At 46.8% G+C, this 19,942-nt stretch overlaps 1 protein-coding gene across 2 annotated transcripts in view; it reads right to left on the bottom strand.

The window, feature by feature from the left end:
• Nucleotides 1-19,942, bottom strand: part of Atxn1 (ataxin 1) — a 169,660-nt gene that overhangs the window by 12,052 nt on the left and 137,666 nt on the right. For both annotated transcript variants that reach the window (XM_051194349.1, XM_051194350.1), the window contains one exon: nt 2,888-4,892. In XM_051194349.1, coding sequence (XP_051050306.1) covers nt 2,888-4,729 — 1,842 coding nt within the window. In that variant the 5' untranslated portion in view covers nt 4,730-4,892. The remainder of the gene's footprint in view (nt 1-2,887; nt 4,893-19,942) is intronic.

The following is a 19,942-nucleotide window of genomic DNA, read 5'->3' as shown; positions in this document are numbered from 1 at the left end:
GTGCCTGTAACTTCAGCATTGGAGAGTAGAAAGATGTCTGAGGCTTGCTGACAAGCCAGCCTAGCCTAAAGGTAACAGTCTCAATTGGAAGGTAGTAAGGCAGGGAGGTAGAGAGGCAGATACTCAGCATCCTCCCCTGGCCTCCTCAAAGGGTTTATGACCTTTTGCACCTACACACTTACACCTGCAACATACTCACATACAGTCACTGATACAGATCCCTGGCTCAGTTCCTACTTTATGTATGTGCTGGTTAGCTGGAAGTCAGAAAAGAGCTTCCCTGAACATACTTAAAACTTTTGTTGCTGAAGCAAATAAAAACAACCAAGTTTGTTCCAGAAGACAGAAAAACAAAGTTTTAAAACAAAACAAACAAAAAACAGCTGAGGAAGGTGAAGGGGAGAGAGCTTTAGTAGTCCAGCTCTTGACTGGTGATGTTCAAGGGACTACACACACACACACACACACACACACACACACACACACACACACACACTATAGATACACATATACGCCCCAGAGATAAACGTGCACACACACATAGACATACATAACATGAACACACATAACATGCCCCATAGACACACACATACACTATAGACACACATACACACCCCACAGACAAATGTGCACACACATACCAAAGACACATACACACACAATGAAAACAAAATGCACACCCCATACACACACACACACACAATTGAGAAACCCCAAACAACAATGAAAACCAAAACAAAACCCTACAAGCTCAGAATACTCTCTTTATGTAGCATCATTAGGTTAGCCTGTTTTAGAGAAGAGAGACCATCACGGGGGGGGGGGGGGCATTGAGAAAAGTCACTTGCCCTACACAAATGCACAGCTGGGCTTCTAACTCTCCCCACCACCACTCAGTGCTCTCTGGGAAGGACCACGAAGGTTGTCTAAAGCCAGCCATTCGTGTGGCTTTCTGCTCATGAAGCTATTAGCGCCCAGGGTCACAAAGCTCTTTCTATCCTAGGGAAACCATCTTTTCCCCACAGGTTCCCTAACTGAATTTGTGATTCTGCTCCCCAAATCCAACAATTTGCTTATTTCTACATTTCCCTGTGGGTGCTGGTGTGAGCTTTATAACCAGTTGCAGAGACCTGGGTGTCTGCTCAGGCTAGGGAGAAAGATCCTTCGAGATATACCTGGGAGAGAGGGCAGCCCTCCTTGCAAGCTCAATTAAGTCCACTGCCATTCTCTCTCCCTCACCAGATTCCCCTGCTCTCTTTCTCTCCTGTGACTCTGATTCAAAACCTGTCACTCGTGCAAGCATTGACTGGCGCATTTCCTCTGCAGGGATGTCGCCCGCCTCTGACAGGCTTCTAGAATAAAGCCACTAATCGCTGGTTGGGTCTGAGCCTTGCACTTTTATTTCAATGGCCTGACACCCAAGAAGTCTCTTTAGCAGATCACAGGCCTCTTGTCTGGCTTTGCAATAGTACTTTCCATCCCAGGAGAGAAAGGAACATTCTGTCTGCTCATTGTGCTGCTAAGCCCCTGCTGTCAGGCTGTGGGGAAGAGGAGAGAGCAGGGTCTGACCTCACAGGGAAGCCAGTCTCTCCATGGCTTGTGTATTAATTTTTGCAGAGCTCTGAGCAGGGGCAAACACACTGACATTGTTGCCCCTCCAGGTTGAAGAGGGTTGTGGGCTCTTAAGTCTTAGGCTCTTGGTCTGCTTGGACCTAGATGTACAATCTCCAGGCTACACTGGCTGAACGTATTCTCTAGCTGAAAGATGCTGCTTAGAAGAGAACACCATTTTCAAAACTGGGCTGGGAATATAGCTCAGTGGTAGAGTGCTTGCCTAGCATGAACCCTGGATTCAGTTCCCAGCAGTGATACAAATAAGCCAACATTTTGCCTGATTTGCCTCTGGTCATAATCATGTTCTAAGGACATTCTGGTCTATTTCCATGGTTCGCCCTGGGCCTGAGAGTCATTCTGCTGACATTACTTCACATTGTGAGTGAACAACAGCACATATACATATAACCATTTAAACAAACACACTGTCATCTTCTCAGAATCAGAACTTTCTAGAAAACCTTTTTGGTCTTTACCGATATTGAATGACTGTGGTCTCTACCCACAAAGATCATGCTGGTTAAAAGGTTTCAGGGTAGCAAGACTCCACATCTGGTCTTTCAGGGGATGTGCCTAGATGGAGACAAGCCTGGCTGACCCTCGGCAATGTGGTCAGTAAAGCTGCTGCTCCATATAAATGAGCCCTGGAGTAAATGCTGGCAGATGGTTTAAGATTCTGAAAACAAGGCTGAGATGGAGCTCTATTGGGAGAGTCCTTGCCTAGCAGGTGTGAGGCCCTGGGTTTGATTTCCAGTACAAAAGTTAAACTGAGCACGGTGGCATATGCCTGTAATCCTTGAACTCTGGAACTGGAGGCAGGAGGATCAGAGGGTCATAAGCACCTCCAGCTATTGTGAAGTTGAGGACATACTGGGTATCTGCATTTGTGACTTCTGATACATAGTCTAGGTCACATGGTATTAAACTACCCCACCCCCTAAAATCCCAGTAAGAACCCCGCACCATGACATGTCTGGGGGATCCATCACAGTCTATGTGGTGGCTTTCTCTTAAGGAAGCTCATCTTCAGTACCGAGAAGGATCTCTTTCCAGAGGGCGCCAGCGTGGCTGGCTGTATCTACTATGTCCTAGCTTTCCTAACAGAGCTCATCTGGAGGACACTTCCTCTCAGTTCCCTTGCCCCTGAATCACTATAAGCAGCCCCCTTACAGTACATGGGAATCCTATCTGCCAGAAGCAATCACCTTGTCAGGAGATGGCAGAATGGGAGTGGGACCCCCTACCTGTCCTGTATGACCCTGGTGAGGGTTACCTGGGCTCGATGTTCACCAACGGCGAACTGTATCACGGCCACACCGGGGCTGTGACTGTCCTCAATCCTCTCCACTGTGCTGGAGTCGATCTTGAGGTCATTACTGATCTCTGCACTCTGGATGAAGTCCTCCGTCTTCAGGTCCTCCACCTTTTTCAGCTCTCCGTTGGCCAGTTGGATTATAGAGCCTTTCATGAAATATGGCGGCAGCGTGGGTGGTGCCGTGGCCGGGGACGCTACCGACTGCACCACCGGCAGGTGGATCTGGGCCTGCACCATGGCTGGGTAGGCGGCCTGGGTGACCAGGGCCTCAGGGTTGAAGTTCTCGCTCTTGGGCAGGGCGGTGGTGACAAACGTGTGAGGCACTGCAGCAAACTGGGGTGAAGATGTGGCTATGGCCGAGGCTGCCCCAGGTGTGTCCATGTCAGGGCTGCCCACGGGGATGAGCAGAGGCTGGGTGCCTGGGATCACCAGGTGCTGAGGCAGACTGCCGGCATAGGTGATTGCTTGCTGCTGACCACTCAGGTAGCCGATGACAGGAGGCTGAGTCCCAGCGTAGAAGGCTGTGGCTGGCAGGCCCACCGGGAGAGGCTCTGATGCACTGTGTGTCGTCTGAATGACCGTGTGTGGGGACAGTGCATAGGAGCGGTGGCTGGGCTTCCCTAAGTGCAGGCTGCTCTTGTCATTGAGGGTGGATGGCGAGGCCTCTCGATGTGTGGTCTGTTGTGCCTCCAGGTCGGCTGAGGGTGTGTTGTTGTTGGGCAGGACCATCACGGATCCACGGACCCCAGAGGTATCACGACTGCTGTAGTCTGCTGGGCTTGGGTGGACCACCACATGCCTGGACTCATAGGGATGAGGCACTGATTTGCCGCTTGCCTTTCCCAGGCTCAGCTCCACAGAGGACGGTGCCCCATACCTCCTGCTCTTCTCCATCTCCCCGTTCAGGACCTCCTTGGCCTGCATAGCCTGCTGCAACCTGCTGCTTTCTGCTTTTTTGGTGGACTCTCGAGGAACAAAGTGGCCTCCAGCGTCGCTGTATTGTACGACCACCTGGGACGAGGGCCCCAGGGTGAGTGTGTGCGGGATCATCGTCTGATGGGGATGGAGGTGAACCGGGATGGGTGGAGGAGATGCTGCCCGCCCAGAGCTCTGTGGAGAGCTGGAAATATGAATGTACTGATTCTGCTGGGTGGGTGGAGGGGACCCCGGGGTGACTAGTCCCGCAGCCCTGCCGAGGTGCTGCTGCGGTGGGGGCTCGACCTTATGTCCTGGTGCCTGGCTCAGACTGCCCATGTTGGCCAGCAGGGTGGAATAGGCCTCCAGCTGGGAGCGCTGTGATGGAGTGGTGGCCCCTGCAGCTGAGGCCACTGCACTGGTGACCGGGTTGCCTGATGGGGAGATCAACTGGGAAGGGATGAAGCCAGCGTAGGGCCCACTGTATTGGGAGGACCCAATGAACTGGAAGGTGTGCGACAGATGGGCGTACTGCACCGGAGACACCGGAGTCCCTGACTGAGGAGGAGGGTACACTGCGGGCAGCGTGGTGGCTGTGGGGACTGACCTGGGGGCGCTGGGTGGGGAGTAGTCCAGCCCTGTGGACAGTGCTTTATGTAAACCCATTCCTTGTAAACCAAGCTCCCCGGAAGTCCCTGCTGGCCCATGCCGCCCACCCCCATGGCCGCGGCTACCAGGGGTGCTGGGGAGCCATGCCACACCCTCCACGCAGTGGTTGTCGCTGGGCAGAGTAGTGGCCTTCTCCTCAGAGGGCCGGCTTGTGGCGGGGATCTCACGTTTCTTGGGAGGCAGGCATTCATTGCTCCGCTCTTGGTTGGATTTCATTTTTCGCCGTCCCCCCTCCACGGTGGCTGATTCACTGTCTGGCTGGTTCTGATTTTAGTCTGATAAACAGAGAGTCACATTGGATTTCTGTAGGGGATCCAGGCCCTTCATGAGGAATCATCTCCCCTTGGGTTCGCTAGGCCGGCAGCAGCTGGTCCGGATTCTGGGAAGAGAAAGTGACCGGGAGTGGGACAGGAAAGAGAGAAGGGGGGGAGGGGAGAAAGAAAACCAAAACATCAGCTCTGGGGGAAAAACCCCATCAAGTCAAAGCAACCAATCCACCCACTCAGCGACCAAAAACCTTATTACCAACAAGATTAAGAGGAGACCCTGGATTCCGTAGGCATTCCAAAAGCAGATTGTAGCCCAGCTGTTAAAAATAGATAAAATACTAGCTAGGCTAATCTGAGCTAATAAAAATCAATAAGTAAGTTTAAGGGTATATTCTTAAAAATTTGCTTATGATTTGTGTGTGTGTGTGTGCAAGCGTGTACACGCACAAGTGCCTGTGTGAGTTTATGTATGTATGTGCCAGTGCCCCCAGAGGCCAGAAGAATGCATTGGATCCCCTGGCACTGGAGATATGGACAGTTGTAAACCACCACGTGGGTGCTAGGACCTGAACCTGGGTCCCCAACAAGAACAGTCAACTCTTGACCAATCTCTAGCTCAGACGTACTTTCTTAATAAAATAGAGCCCAAACATTTCTCCACACTTCCTTTCTTTTTCTTGGGGGGGGGGGATAATCAATTTTTCTTTTCTTTTCTTTTTTCTTTTCTTTTTTTTTTTATACAGGCTCTCTTATTGTTCTGGCTGGCCTCAAATTGGCTGTGTATTGGAGGATGGTCTTGAATTCATGATCCTCCTGACTCAGCCTCCCAAGGGCTGGGATCACAGGCAGCCCTCAGCCTGTGTTTGTTTGTTTTTTTAGATGATGCATTTTGTAAATTCCTTTCACACAAAGGGTAGTGCCATTCCTCATCACCTGAGAAACTTTATCTCTGTCAAATAAGATCCCAAGACCTGAGCTTTGGGAAAGTGCAGATTTGGAGTAGAGATGCCTGGTGGATCTGCAGGCCATTTCTCCATATTCAGATGCCAGAGCCAATATTTATTAAGATTTCACCTGGTGTCAGGGTGGTGGCCCCCTTTCCTAATGTTGCCTCCTGCACATACGCCCATGTACCCCAACTCAATAGCAGCAGCCCCAAAACAATTCTGCTCATTAAAGGTCTCAAGAGAATTCCAAGTACAATAACTTACAGGGTAACACGAAGAAATCTTTGAGAAAGTTACAAAACTAAGTTTAGCTTTCTTAAAAAACCTAAAACAAACATACTATATAAGATCAAGCCTGACATGGTGGCTCATGCTTGTAATTTCAGCACTTTGAACACTGAGGCAGGAGGATCACCACAAACTTGAGGGTTTCCTAGGTTATATATAAGATGCTATCTCATAAGAATGATGCATAAATAAATACACAAATATGTAAATGAAATAAAGCCAAGAGTTTGAAAGTTTCCTTAATAAGAGTAAAGCACTTGCTTCATCCATGCCTCTACCTGTCCAAGTTTGTCTTCGAATGTTCTCTCCCTACCATCTCCTCCTCTTCCTCTGGTAGGGGGCAGCTCACTGTGAGCAGGGGATGAGATATTTGCCAAACAAATCATTTTCGGAGTAACCCTGTCTCAGTCTCACAGAGACCCTGAATTCTGAGTCACCACCACTGTGTGAACAATATCCACCTGGCATGAGGTACATTTTCAGGGGACCACTGCTAAGCAGCAGTGAGTAAGAATGTTGTTCAAGGGGAGAAGCTGCAGAGGGAAGCGACTTCAAAGGCTCTCATTTGGGGAGCTGCATTTCTGGGGTTGGATCCGGAATACATTTCCTCCTCAGACTCTCTTTCTTGTGATCTGACTTTAAAACAGACCCCCCCCAACTGGGTGTGGCAATGTGTGCTGTAATCTCAGTCCTTGGGATGCTGGAGGAAAGACTGGGATGTCACAAACTAGCCTGAGCTATATGGTAAGTTCCAGGCCAGCTTGGGCCACAAAGAAAGACCCTGTCTAAAAGGAGGAGAAAAGCAAGCAAGCAAACAAACAAACAAACAAAACCAAAACAAAAGTTCTAAGCCTTTCCCAGATAAAAAGCAAACTCATACTGTAAGCTCCCAATCTACAGCAATTCAAGCAGCGTCCGTGTTGAAGCAACAGTAAGACCCACAATGCAACAAAACTCTTTTCTCTGCTCTTCCCCCCTCTATCACTCCACTCATCAGTGTATGGCGAGTGTGTGTGCTAGCGTGTCACCGAGTGCATGCAGAGGCTAAAGGAGGGTCAGTTCTCACCTTCTACCCTGCTTGAGATGGGCATCTCATCACTACTGTGTAAGACAGCCTGTGAGCTCCCAAGGATTCTCTTTTGTCTAGATTTCATCCCGTCATAGGAGAGCTGGGATTACAGACACATTGTTCAGCTTTTACATGGGTTCTGGGGATCCAAACTCATGCCCTCACACTTGTTTAGTTAATGCTTTACTCACTGAGCCACCTCTCCAGCTCACTTTAGACTTTTCACATGGTTTCAAGCTCTAGTGGGGGTAGTAGTAGTTTAATAACTCGTTTTGTTTCAACATCACCAAGAAATATTATGGCGAGGTGACAAATGACACAGAAGCTGGCCCTCCCTTCTGAGTTTGAGCAAGTAGATGGAAACAAAGAGTGTTCATGTATACAAGAAAGTGGAGGTTTAGACACCTGGTGTCTGAATACCAGAGTTATTTCAATAAGAAAAGTGACAAGAGAGCCATTAGGCATGGGGACAGAAACTGAAGTTATTTGTGCTGAAGAAATTAAAAACAGCATTTACCTGAGCATGTAGAAAAGCCCCAAAGTGGGTGAGGAATTGTGTTTCAAATAACTTTATTTAGTGTGACTCTCTTCCTATTAAGAACACAGTGCATCATTTGCACCTAGTGTTTACAAATCCATTGTAAGGGCAGCATAAAATCAAACCCCAAAGTATCAAAAATGTTGTTACTTTTTGTCTGCAACGTGGGTCCACTGCAAAGAGCAACAACCAGGGCTCTTAACTACTAAGCTATCTTTCCCACCCAGTTCCCACTTCTTATACCAGCAGGCAAGGGAACATAATGTTTGCTGAGGTCTTCTCAGAGAAGTGTTCCATGCGGCCCCTGCTGGTGGCACAGGTGCACTGCCCCATAAAACTCCCCAGGATTTTATTAGGGTTGTGCAGGCAAGAGTGATATGTCAGAATTGGAAATGAGAGCATTTGCATATAGTAGTAGGCCCAGGCAGTGAGGGAATAGGCTAATTAGCTCAAGGCAGCTTGAGGGAAGAAAGCTCAGGGGGAGCATATAAGTCCTTTCAAAGCCAAGTAAAATGTCAAACACATTCAGGAATCGTCATTAGCAACAAGCAAACAGAAAACTGCCTGAGCTCATGACTACAGTATGCAAAACCAGTAGCTCCTATGAAGGTTGACTTGGTTCTCAGAGGTACAGGGGTTTATCTGTACTGCTTATTTGATAGTGGCTGACTGGCTCTTCAGCCCTGAACACTAACTGGGCTGAGCTTCTGCTAATGAACTAGCAAGATGCATTGACTATCCATTTTTAGTGTCGAGGATCAAACCCAGCACCTTGTGTAGGCCAGGAAAACAGTCTACCACTTAGTTCTAATGCCAGGTAGGATATATTAATGCTGACAAATTCAAATTTATTCTGAAGAATTATCTACTGATAAACATAAGCATCTATGCTAGAGATTGGCCTTCTAGAACAAGGAGGGAACAATTAAATAAAGATGCAGCAGTATCTCAGGCTGAACTGACACAAATCTTAACTCATCATTGTATTTCATCATCATCATCATCATCATTGATTACTGTGGGGATGACACATGGGCCAGAGCACACAAGTGACAATCAGACAATTTGTGGAGCTGGTGCTCTCTTTCCATTATGTGGGTCCTGGGCAATTGAAATCAGGTCATCAGGCTTCGTGGCAATGCCTTTACCCAGAACTATTTTTCTGCTTAGGATAATAGTTTTTAACAGAAGGGGGATCCTGTTATGTTGTCTGGACTCAAGAGATCTTCCTGACTAAGGCTCCCAAGTTGTGACCCCTCGTGGTATTCTCCTAAATGTGTGAGTGAGTGTTTACCAGGCACCAGGGAAGACAGGGCCCTCTAATTGGAGGTGATGAGTCTTTTAACTCTGTTCTGTTAGCTCTCTGTACTATCTGCATCTTCTAGTGTGGGAATGGATCCTGCTGGATTCTCACTCTAAGCCACTAGGGGGCACTACACCACGCTACTGTGTAATAGGGTTCACTGTGGTATTTTTTATTACATATCCATTATTATATTTTGCTCAAATTTTGCCCTCTTCCTTACTGTCTCCTTCTTCCCCTCAAATATTAACACTTTCTTTTTTAACACACACACATACACACACACACATATACACACACCCACCTACCCACCCACACACCGTTCTCAAAAATCTATACAGAAACATGACTTAAATTTGTAGGTGTACCCAACTGTTTGACATTGTCACATGGCATTGTTGTCTAGAAAGTCAGAGCTTCAGAACTGCTCAAATTATATATATATATATATATATATCCATAAAATTTCCTCCTTCATTGTGGAAAAAAAAAGTTGCCATTTTGTATCAGCCACATTCATAGTTACTGGTGGCATACTCGGTTTGCAGGTTAAACACACCTTTAGGCTACTAATTCTATACAGGACTCAACCATGGTTTTGATCAACTGTAGTTTCATTTTCTTCCTACTGTCCTGGCTGAGAAGTGGCAGAACAAGAATCTTCTGTGCTGGAGATGTGAGCATAGATGGTCACTGATTTTAAGACCTGGAAATAACAACCCGATGATCAGACTAGAAGGCACTTCTAGAATTTGACAAGACGGTCTTAAAAAATGCATTTCAAGGGCGAGGGATGAGTGGAGATGCTGTGTCTACACAGCCAGTCCCCAGATTCTCCGTTTGAGTGAACTGCAGACCCCAGCTGGCACAAATAGGAGGAAATGGAGATGGCTCCCAGGGTTAGGTTACCCCTAACCTGCAAATCTGAAACACAAAATTTGCCAAAAGACCCCAAGTCTGTGAGCAGTCACGTGACACATTGTGACACCTTACATGGCAGACTGAAGCCAGAAGGTAGGGTCACTAAAATGTATTATATAAAATGAAGATGTCTCCATTGGTTAAAAAAAAAAGTGAATACAAGTTTTGACACTATTCTTAATATTTAATTTTATAAGTATTTAAAACTGAGAAAATACTGAATGCAGAACGCTTGTTGGCCGAAACATGTTGTATAAGTGATACTAAGCCATACCAGGAAACCAAACACTTGCTGTAATGGCAGAGGTCACTAGGACACAGTGAGAATTCTCGAGGTCCTCATCAATACCATTCCCATCTGACTATGTCACCAGAGGAAATTCTGTATGCTAAACCGGCAGACCACCTTCAATGTGCTCTAACTTGGAGAAAGAAGGCCCACCTCAGGATCCTTGGAGGATCCAGGATGGAGACAGCAGTCATAATTAGATGCCTGCATGGCTGACTGATCAGGCTTAGCCTCAAAGGGAGTGAATCACTTATTCACTCATCAAATACTTACCTCATTTTAGGCAGTGGACCTTCACTGCTCAGTGTCAGCATGGGGCCCAGGACAGGTCTCAGTTCTATTTTCCATTCTGTTCTGTTTAATACTTTATCAGTGTTTGGGTTATCATCTTTAGAGGTAGCAGAAGGCTGGAAGGGATATTTACTATGTTGTGATTAATATGCAAATATATCCTCAGAGGCTGGGAGTGATGGCATAGAACCAAGAAAATTAAGATTAATGAGAATAAAAATAAATGCCTGCCCTTGGTTTTAATAGCTCAATTAGCCATGTCGGAGAGCTCTGGCTTAAGAATGGTTTAAATGAAGGAGTCTAAGATTTTATTTATTTATTTATTCATTTATTTTGGAGACAGGATCTCAGGTATCCCAGGCTGGCTCTCAATATACAATGTAGCTGAGAGTGTCCTTGAATTTCTGATTCTCCTGCCTCTGCCCTCTCTGAGTGCTGGGATTGCAAGTGTGTGCCACCATACCAGGTTTGGAAATCCCTGACCCAGTTGTCATGTATGGCACACTCATGTGCCGAAAGTCCTGCTGTGACGTCAGTGTGACGGCAAAGAGTGTCCCTCCCCTGTGTGTTCAAAAGGAAAGAATGCATAGAAACAAGCGGGGGGGGGGGCCATTCAAGTAAGACTTGCACTATCAAGGACTTCAGATTTGGTGACAAATATCACGGGTTGGGTGACAAAAGGAGAGGTAATCAGGATGTCTTTCACAGGCAAGCAACAGGTGTACTGATGTCCCAGACCCAGCACCCAAGCTCAGTGTGACTCAAGCCACAACAGAGCTGAAGACGGCACCACCTGCCCAGGTGGGACACTAAGAACTGTGAGCACCAACATGCCTTCTAGCGGAGGTGTGTGTGTGTGTGTGTGTGTGTGTGTGTGTGTGTGTGAGAGAGAGAGAGAGAGAGAGAGAGAGAGAGAAGGCAGACTCCAGCTGAGCGTGCTAGCACACACCTGACAACCCAGCACTGTGGAAACCGAGGCTGTGGAATTGTCTTAAAACAACAACAAAACCCTAAAATGACAAAACAACCTAGAAGGTAAAGAAAGGCCTAAGTTTCAGTTTGCATCCTGCACAGAGGCAGACTCCCCTTAGCTGGCTGCAGCGATATACCACAGTGGCCTTGTTTTGAGGGAAAGATGGGCTGGGAGGATCACACAGACACAACAGTCGGAGTCTCTGGGGTGGGCAATGTAAAGCAGGGAGGAGAGTCAGCATCTTCTTTTAAATAATGATATGACTAAATTTAACACTTAACATGGCTAAATCATTTAAAGCCTCTCAAAATAGCGCAAGTCCCACTTGGGTTCACAGAGGCCAAGGGAAGCTGTGTTCAGGGCAGGGTGGTCCTCTGATTAAAAGCCCTTAGGGTGGCTGGCCAGCCATGGGGAGAGGGAGCGGTCCTCAGGTGCTCCAGCTGTCTTTTTCTGTTTTCCTTTGGAGACTACAGTATAATTACAACGTTTCTCTCTTCTCTTGCCTCCCGCGAAACCCTCTCATAGACCCCTCCTGCTCTCTTTCGTTAACAGTTATTGCATGCATGAATCTGTATGTATAACACATATAGATTTCTACCTATAACCTGTTCAGTCTGTATGATGTTGCTTGCACATATGTTTTCAGGGCTGACCATTTGGTATTGGATAAACAATTGGTCTGCTGTCTGCGTTGTCTTGACGTCTCTGATTGGCAGGTGGCTAAGTCTTGTCCCCACTTGTCCTTCTGTGGGCCACAGAAGGGCTGTTAAGTGTCAGCAGGATGGAGGGGCAGCCTTCACTAAGGCTTGGGTGACGTCCTTAGGCTGCTGCCTTTTTCCAATGCCATTTTGGTCCATGTGCTGACAGAGGACACTGAGAGTGTCTGGAAACATTTCAACAGCTGTCCTGAGACATGGGTCCACTACACTTGTCCCTTCCTCTCATAAGCCCAGGAACATGAGTCTGTGCCAAGACGAAGAGGACAAGGCTGACATCTGGCCTGGGACACCCTTAGAAGCTGCTCACACAGAGAATGTGGCTGTGGCTCTTCATGGCCAGTGTGCTCTGGCTGCCTGCCCACCCTGGAATTCCTGGAAAGGCTCAAGACAGGAAAATGACCATCTGGATCCAAACAGGTCCCAAGAGGATTGAAGGTTTTGAGAAAAGCTGGAAATGCCTTTCTGTTAGGGCATTTCCTGGATTCAGTGCCAAAGCAAAACCCCTTCAACTCTCCAGTGTCCTCCACGCCAGGACAGTTTCCCAAGGCACCTGCAGGGCTAGGGGTCCCCCACTTGGGCTGGGTGGCTGGGAACAGCCATGGGGACCTTCAGGGTTTCCCTCTGGTCTAGTGCAAACTGCTTTAAGGAGGGGGGAGGTGGCCCTCCATGTGGCCTCGGCCCCAAGACTGCAGGAACAAGGAGACAACTGATTAGGACAGTGTTTTGAGAACAGGGAGAAAGTGACCCTGCTGTGTTCAGCTCTTAACAATGTCCTGTTCCCTGTAATGCAACTTCCCATAGAGCTCTTGAAGCATTTCTTCACAGAATATCAACACAAAATGTTGATATTATTGTTATTAATAATGATAGGAAGATGATACTAATGTGATTTCACACTTGCACTTGTGCACACGCATACACACACACACACACACACGCGCACACACACACACACACACACACACTATTTTTTCAAAGACAGGTTCTCCTGCCAGTTCAGGCTGACCTGGTCTCCTTATTTCCACAGGTGCTGGGCTTACCAGTGTGTCTGTCCCATCATGTGTGACGGTTACTGATGAGGAAGTACCCAAGCAGTTGCTCAAGAATAGGCTGTGGTGAAGTAGATAACTGGTGATGGGTCTCTCAATACACTATGGTGTGAGGACAAGGACGCAGCAGACTATGGGGCAAGGTCATGCAGGAAAGTGTAGAGTCCACCCTAGTTTATTTGCCTACATAGTCTTTTTTATTTCTTTTCCTCCTAATGTAATTTTTATTTGACTTGAAGTTATGCCTACGCCCTGTTTAAGCCAGCATATACTTTTATAAAGTAATATCTCTATTGATAAGATGGGAGGAAATTAATTTGCACAAAGCTAGCAGAGTGCACATGCTCAACCAATGATAGCTATCATAAACAGAATCTCACAGACATCTCCTCACCGTTTTCCAGCAATCAGCCATAGTTATCTGTTGCCCTGTGATGAAATCAACCTGCCCCTTTCAAACTGCCCATCCTTCCAAACATCTGGGTCTTTAATTCTCCTCACATCTACATTTAAAATTTACTGTCTTTCTTTGCTTACAGACAGGACCTTATTTATAAGTGTTCCCAACACAGGACTCTCTATTCACACCAAAAAGCGAGAGTGATTCCACACAGAGAGAATGCTTAGGATGTAAAACGAAAGCATGGCCTTTCTTGGCAAGTGTTAAGTTCAATGCTCCTGGTCCTACTCTGCCTGCTCTTCAATACTTTTTGGATGAGTAATTCCCAGAAGGCATTGTGGGGAGATGGAGACTCTTCTTTCCCTCCTTGAGGGAAGGCTGCCAGCAGACTACTCACACACACTCTTGGAGCCTCTCCGCACACCAGGAAGCCATGTACAGGAACAGCTACATCCTGCATCCTACACTATGGGCTACCAGGGGCCGGACTTCCTGGAGTTAGGATGGACCGACTTCTTATAGAGGGGGATGTGAAAATCTCCATCAAGTCAGAAGAATGCCTTTTGGGAACTAGACCATTCTGGGAGGGATTTAAAGGATTCTTTGCCTTTGATGTGAAAATTCCAGATAATTCTTGAGTTCATTTGCCATCTCTCCAGGGCAGTCACACACTGGTTTCCCTTCTGTGTGGTTCTACAGTCTATATGGTCTGACTGTAACCGCGAGGTTCACATTACAAAAATGTAACCCCTAGGGCAACAGTACTGTGTGATAGCATCTTTAAGGTCAATGGGGAGGGCTCTGCCCTAACTAATGATTGCTGACATTATTGCAAGTATGGGTCAGTTATGACAGGTGTGAGTTCATCAGCCAGCTTTCTGCTGATATGACAGTCACTATCCACTCAGTACAACCAATGCATCTAGAAATCTTCCACGGCCATGGGATTATGAACATCCCAACATGACGACAGCGGAACACGGTTCTAAGCCTTGGTTCTCCAGAAGTATGAGGACATACTTTTCCACAGAGAGGAAACTGCATGTGTACCTGATACAAGTTCCACTGAGTTTGTGATCTTGCTAAAGGTGAGTGTGTGGAGTACAGTTCTGATAAACTGAGGAGTCTCAGTGCCTTAGCATTAGGCTATACCCTCCTTGTCTGCAGAACTAATGCTGGATTACATGCCTGGGGGAATTTGTAAACACAAGACCAACATTCTATCCACTCTGGAACAGCTGCATCAGAATGTCTGCAGTGGGGGACTACCATGGGAATTGGTTTATTTGTTGGTTTATTTAGTTGTGTGTGTGTGTGTGTGTGTGTGTGTGTGTGTGTGTGTGCATCTGCATATGTGTGTATGGGTATGTGTGTCTGTAGGCCAGAATGCAACCTCTGGGGTTCCTTTTCCAGTTTCATTTTAAAGACTGGTCTTTGGCTGGTCTGGAACTCACCAAATAGGCTGGGATGGCTGGCCAGTGAAATCAGGGATGCTCCTGTCCCAGTCCCCCCAGTTCTGATAGACTATACTACAATGGTTGGCTTTTTTATTTGAGGATCAAATTCAAATATATGCATCTTATTGATTGAGCCCAGCTACTTCTCAGCCCATGTACTGGACTCTAAAAAGCATACACTGGGGACAGTATCTGATGGGAGATGTCATTCTGTATATGTTTCTCATACTGGTTAATGAATAAAGCACTGTTGGCCAATAGGAAAGGAAGATAGGAGGGACTAGGAGACAAGGAGGAAATAGGAAGTAGGAAGAAGGAGTCAAGATGGAGAGACTGGAGAGAACAGAACCGCCATTCCTCCGCTCTCGGTAAGACCACGTGGAAATACATAGAAATGGGTTAATAATTAAGATAGAGGTAGCCGATAAGAAACTAGTAACTGGCCAACAGGATTATATCAAATACAGAGTCTCTCTGTGTTAATTGGGGCTGGTGCGGCGGCGGGACAAGACCAGGCGGCAGGCGGAAAAACCTGTACTCCTTACAAGTATCTGATTCTGCTTAATACCCAATAATGGTCAAATTCAGTAGGGACTAGGGAAAGGACTCAAAGAAAGCTCAGGGTACAGGTTCGCAGTCTGGAATGACAGTGGGTTGGCTGACAATGTGGCAATCCTTAATGCCCCTAGTTGTACACTCTAATAGTTTAAAGAATACATTTTCTATCATATTTCAACCATTAAACAGGAAACATCACAGTTGCAGTACTTTTTGAAAATTGGTAATTATTTTTGAACGATATAGCACGCCCCCCCCCATCTCATAGAGGGCCCCCTGCCTACTGCATCCTTCAATAACAGTTCCTAAGATCTCGGCAGAGGTATTTCTGCTTTGCCCATCTTTGGTTCTGCACTGAGCTGAAAATTCTGCCTCGGGCACCAACCGAATGACGACAGACAACCTGAGCTCACGATGGGAGGACATACTGCACCTGTGAGGAATTTCCCGTGGAAATTCTCTTTCTACCGAGGACCCACAAGTGAACTGACAACCCCCAAGACTCCCCAGATCAGGCAGTGCCATAGACTGCTTGACGTGCTGTTGCTGGGGTCCTGACATTCATGAAAGCCGGACACCACCGCCCCCTTAGCACCAATCTTAAGGAACCACTTCCAGCCGCTGGGTTTATGGGAAGGAACAAGCTGTTACAAAGACAAGGGTTTTATTGAAACCAGCCGAAAGCAAGTGGAGAAAGGACGGCTGTAAACACGAGCCAAGGTAAGAGTTCTCTCTGAAACAAATGCTTGTTTTAGAATGCGGGTGGGGGGGCTGACTCACACTTCTGTGAATGGATGGCTGCGTTCTGACCCTCGGAAGATGAATGGTTCGTTTTGAAAAGCTCAGCAAGTGAAAAAGCCTACTTTCCCTACCTCTGTTCATTTCAGAGCGAGGCTGCAGAGTGGAGTCTGTGATGCCTGGGTCGTTTTCAATCACCAGCAAACCCGACAATGGGCTGACCTGCTACCTGCAGCTGTTTTCAATCAGAAAGCAGTGCAATTACAGCAGCTTCTCCCGGGGCTCACATGCGGGGCCGCACGAAGCCAGGGGGAACATTAAGGATGTTTGAACCAGCTCCCAGAAATCCTACAATGTTCGCCTGCCAAACACTCCTCTTTGCCCTGGCTGGGCGTCATTGACTCCATTCGGCATTCCTTCAGCAATCAAAAAAATCTACATTCTTCCAGGATGAATGTGAATGTCCTCTGATCTAGGCTCACTGTCACACCAACTGCACCACACGGGACATGCCAGTGCATTTATATGTTCTTCAGCTTATTTTTCAATATTAGGTCTCGTGGAAGAAGGGGATGCCCTACTCTGAAACCCTTAGCTGTGCGCTGAAAGGGCTGTTGGAATGATGAGCCTGTCAGACCCCAGAGGGAGAAATGCTTTGCTGAATCCTTGCATTTGAGACTTGCTCTTGAAACCATAGTGTGTAAGCCTGAAGAACATAGTGGTGGCCTAGTGTACATGACTAGCTTTGTGTTACATAAGACCTGGGCTAGCGGCCTAGCTGCTGACCTTTGGCAATTAGTGACTTTAGGAGAGTCACTCAGTTTTGTAAGCGTTCCTTTCCTCTTCAGGAAAAGGGAGATGGGAATGGAGAGATGCCTCAGTATTTAAGAGCACTTGGCTGCTCTTGCAGTGGACCAGGTTTAGTTTCTAGCATCCACAGTGGGCAGTCACAGGCCTGTAACTCCAGTCAGAGGTTCTGATGCCCTCTGCTGGCCTCTGTGGACACCTGCATGTATGTGGTACACACACAGATAAGCCGACATGCACATTTTAAACTAGTAAGAAGAAAGAAAATGGAGATGGGCTGAGGAATAGCTTAGTCAGCAAAGTGCTTGCCTTGCAAGCATGGAGACCTGAGTCTGATCGCTCAGAATTCATAGTAAAATCCTGGTGAGGTGTCACATGCCTGTAATCCTAGCACTAGGCAGGCAGAGGGAGGTAGATCCTTGGAGTTCACTGGCCTCGTCAACTTGGTAATTGCAGGGCCGAGAGCTACTCTGCCTAAAAAACAAGGTAGATGGTACTGGAGAAACATCAGATCCATGCATGTACACACGAAGTACACGAGAGACACACACAGGAAATGAACACAGAGGTGATCATAGCCCACGCTTGTGAGGCTGTTAGAATTATGTGGGATGAAGAAATTGTAGTACACAGTCATTTCTAGTAACATACACCTTTCAGTTATTGTCACTGTGGAGGGAAGAGGCTTAGGGTCAAGAATGTGTGAGCTGGTATCCTGACTGTCTTGATCCACCTGGTACCTGTTAATTTCCTGTCTCTGAAGTGGGAACAATACTAGTGCTAGAAGAAATACTAGCCAAGGCTGGAGTGTGGCAGCTGCTGTTACCTTCCAAGAAGGGCCTTCCTTCAGTTAGCTCCTGCTGTTATCTGTGTTAAAATGTCCCCATGCCCCCCCCAAGTTTTCCCCAATGTGACAGAGTACATCATAGGTACCACTCAAATCTAGAAGATGTTGGGTGAAACTCTCTAATTAGGTTCCTGTCTCACTTCCCTTAATGAGGTACCTTCAGTTCAGGAGCAGACCAGGTCTTTAAAACCATCTTCTACAAACACTCCATGTGCCATGTCTAACCACATACACATACTCACAGATATACACATGCAAGTACATACAAACACATGCATACACATACATACATATACTCACATACACACATACATATACTTACATACAGATACACAATACAAACACATACATACACATACATATACTCAAGTACAGATACACAACATTATTCGCATACAGATACACACACACACACACACACACTGCACCTCAAACTGAAATACAACTTCACATAATGCATGGTCAGTTGCATTTGGTCAGTTGACCAAAATTCAAATGTGTCCATATTTTGAATCTGATTGTCTGGACGATTAATCATTTCTGGGGTACAACTGGAAGCTTTTGGACCTATCTGAACAAAGGCCACAAACCACCGCTTTGACACAATTACTCATTGTAGATTAAATTTGCCCTCTTCCTCTTCTTTTGGCTTTGGCATGCCCATAGTCTGACTGGAGTCTCTACAGCATTAGACAAGCAGGGAATCTGGCCCCCTACTGGCGGTGTTTATGGCTTTAGGAGCAAATGAAAGACAACAAAGGATTGGTACTTTTTCTTTTTTTCTTTTTTCTCATGATGTATTTCCAACAGTGTGAAGAGAGAGGGGGTCCTTTCCTGTTTCTGCTGTCCGTCGCCGCTCATTCCAGGACAGATGCTGGTGCAGTTGAACCAAGAGCTGGGAGCTAGGGTCAGTCAGTCACACATGTGAGCATTCCTACAGTCACACGTGTGAGCATTCCTAGTCTCGCAGGGCATTCACTTTGGACTGGAAAGGGGGAAGGACCTTAACATCCACAGAGGATAATTTTGCTTTCTTTTCCCCTCCCTCCCTCCCTCCCTCCCTCCCTCCCTCCCTCCCTCCCTCCCTCTCTTTCCTCTCTTCTTGCCTTCTTTTCTTCCTCCCTCAATCCTTTCCTCCTGTCCTCCTTTCCTTCCCCCTCTTTGAGACAGGACCTTACTCTGTACTCCACAGTTGACTTAAACTCATGACAATCCTCCTGTCTCATCTTCCAGTGAGCTGGGATTGCCAGGCATGCACCACTATGCCCACCTATTAGGGGATAATTTCTTGGGACAGATTATTTTGCATTTCTGTACAATATAAATAGGAGGCTCCCGTCACATAAGTGTCTGAATGTCAAGTAAAAAAGTGTACTTTCTCAACACAGAATAAAATTTATCATTTATCACAGTCTCATTTTTTTCCCCTGAAAAAAATTAGGATTTCTCTTTCTTCAACAGTTTTGCACAATGTACATTATCTCCATTTGCCACATGGGATGGTGGGGAGGAGGATGCAAAGCAGCCATAAGACAGAGACTAAATTAATCAACAACAATTGTCAGTGTGGATGATAACAGGAGCCCATCACACACATACGCAGCTAATCACAGAAAACTGCACGCAGAACTGAGTAGAACACTCCTGCCTGGACATCCAGAAGGGGCCAAGAGCTTGTGCAAACCTGGCTGGCCCAGATAGGAGGTGCAAAAACATGTGTTTTGTCTCTTCTTTCAAGGGAAAGATGTGGAAAGATGACTTGTAGTTAAATGCATGGATCTGTAAGCTCTTTAAATGCTGAGTCATACCACCCCACAAGGACACGGTGGTATGAGCCAGTCAATCGCAGACCCAGTGGAGACCTGAAAGAAAAGGGCTCTGAGAGGCTTAGATGCTTGGTTCCAGGGTTATAGTCAGGGCAACAGGGACTCAGGCAGGGCAGGTTCAGGGTGGAGGTCTAAGGAAA

Source organism: Phodopus roborovskii, unplaced genomic scaffold (genome assembly GCF_943737965.1).
Source record: "Phodopus roborovskii unplaced genomic scaffold, PHOROB, whole genome shotgun sequence".
Lineage (NCBI taxonomy): Eukaryota > Metazoa > Chordata > Mammalia > Rodentia > Cricetidae > Phodopus > Phodopus roborovskii.
The sequence above is the reverse complement of the archived record's forward strand: the minus strand, read 5'-3'. Positions and strand labels throughout refer to the sequence as shown.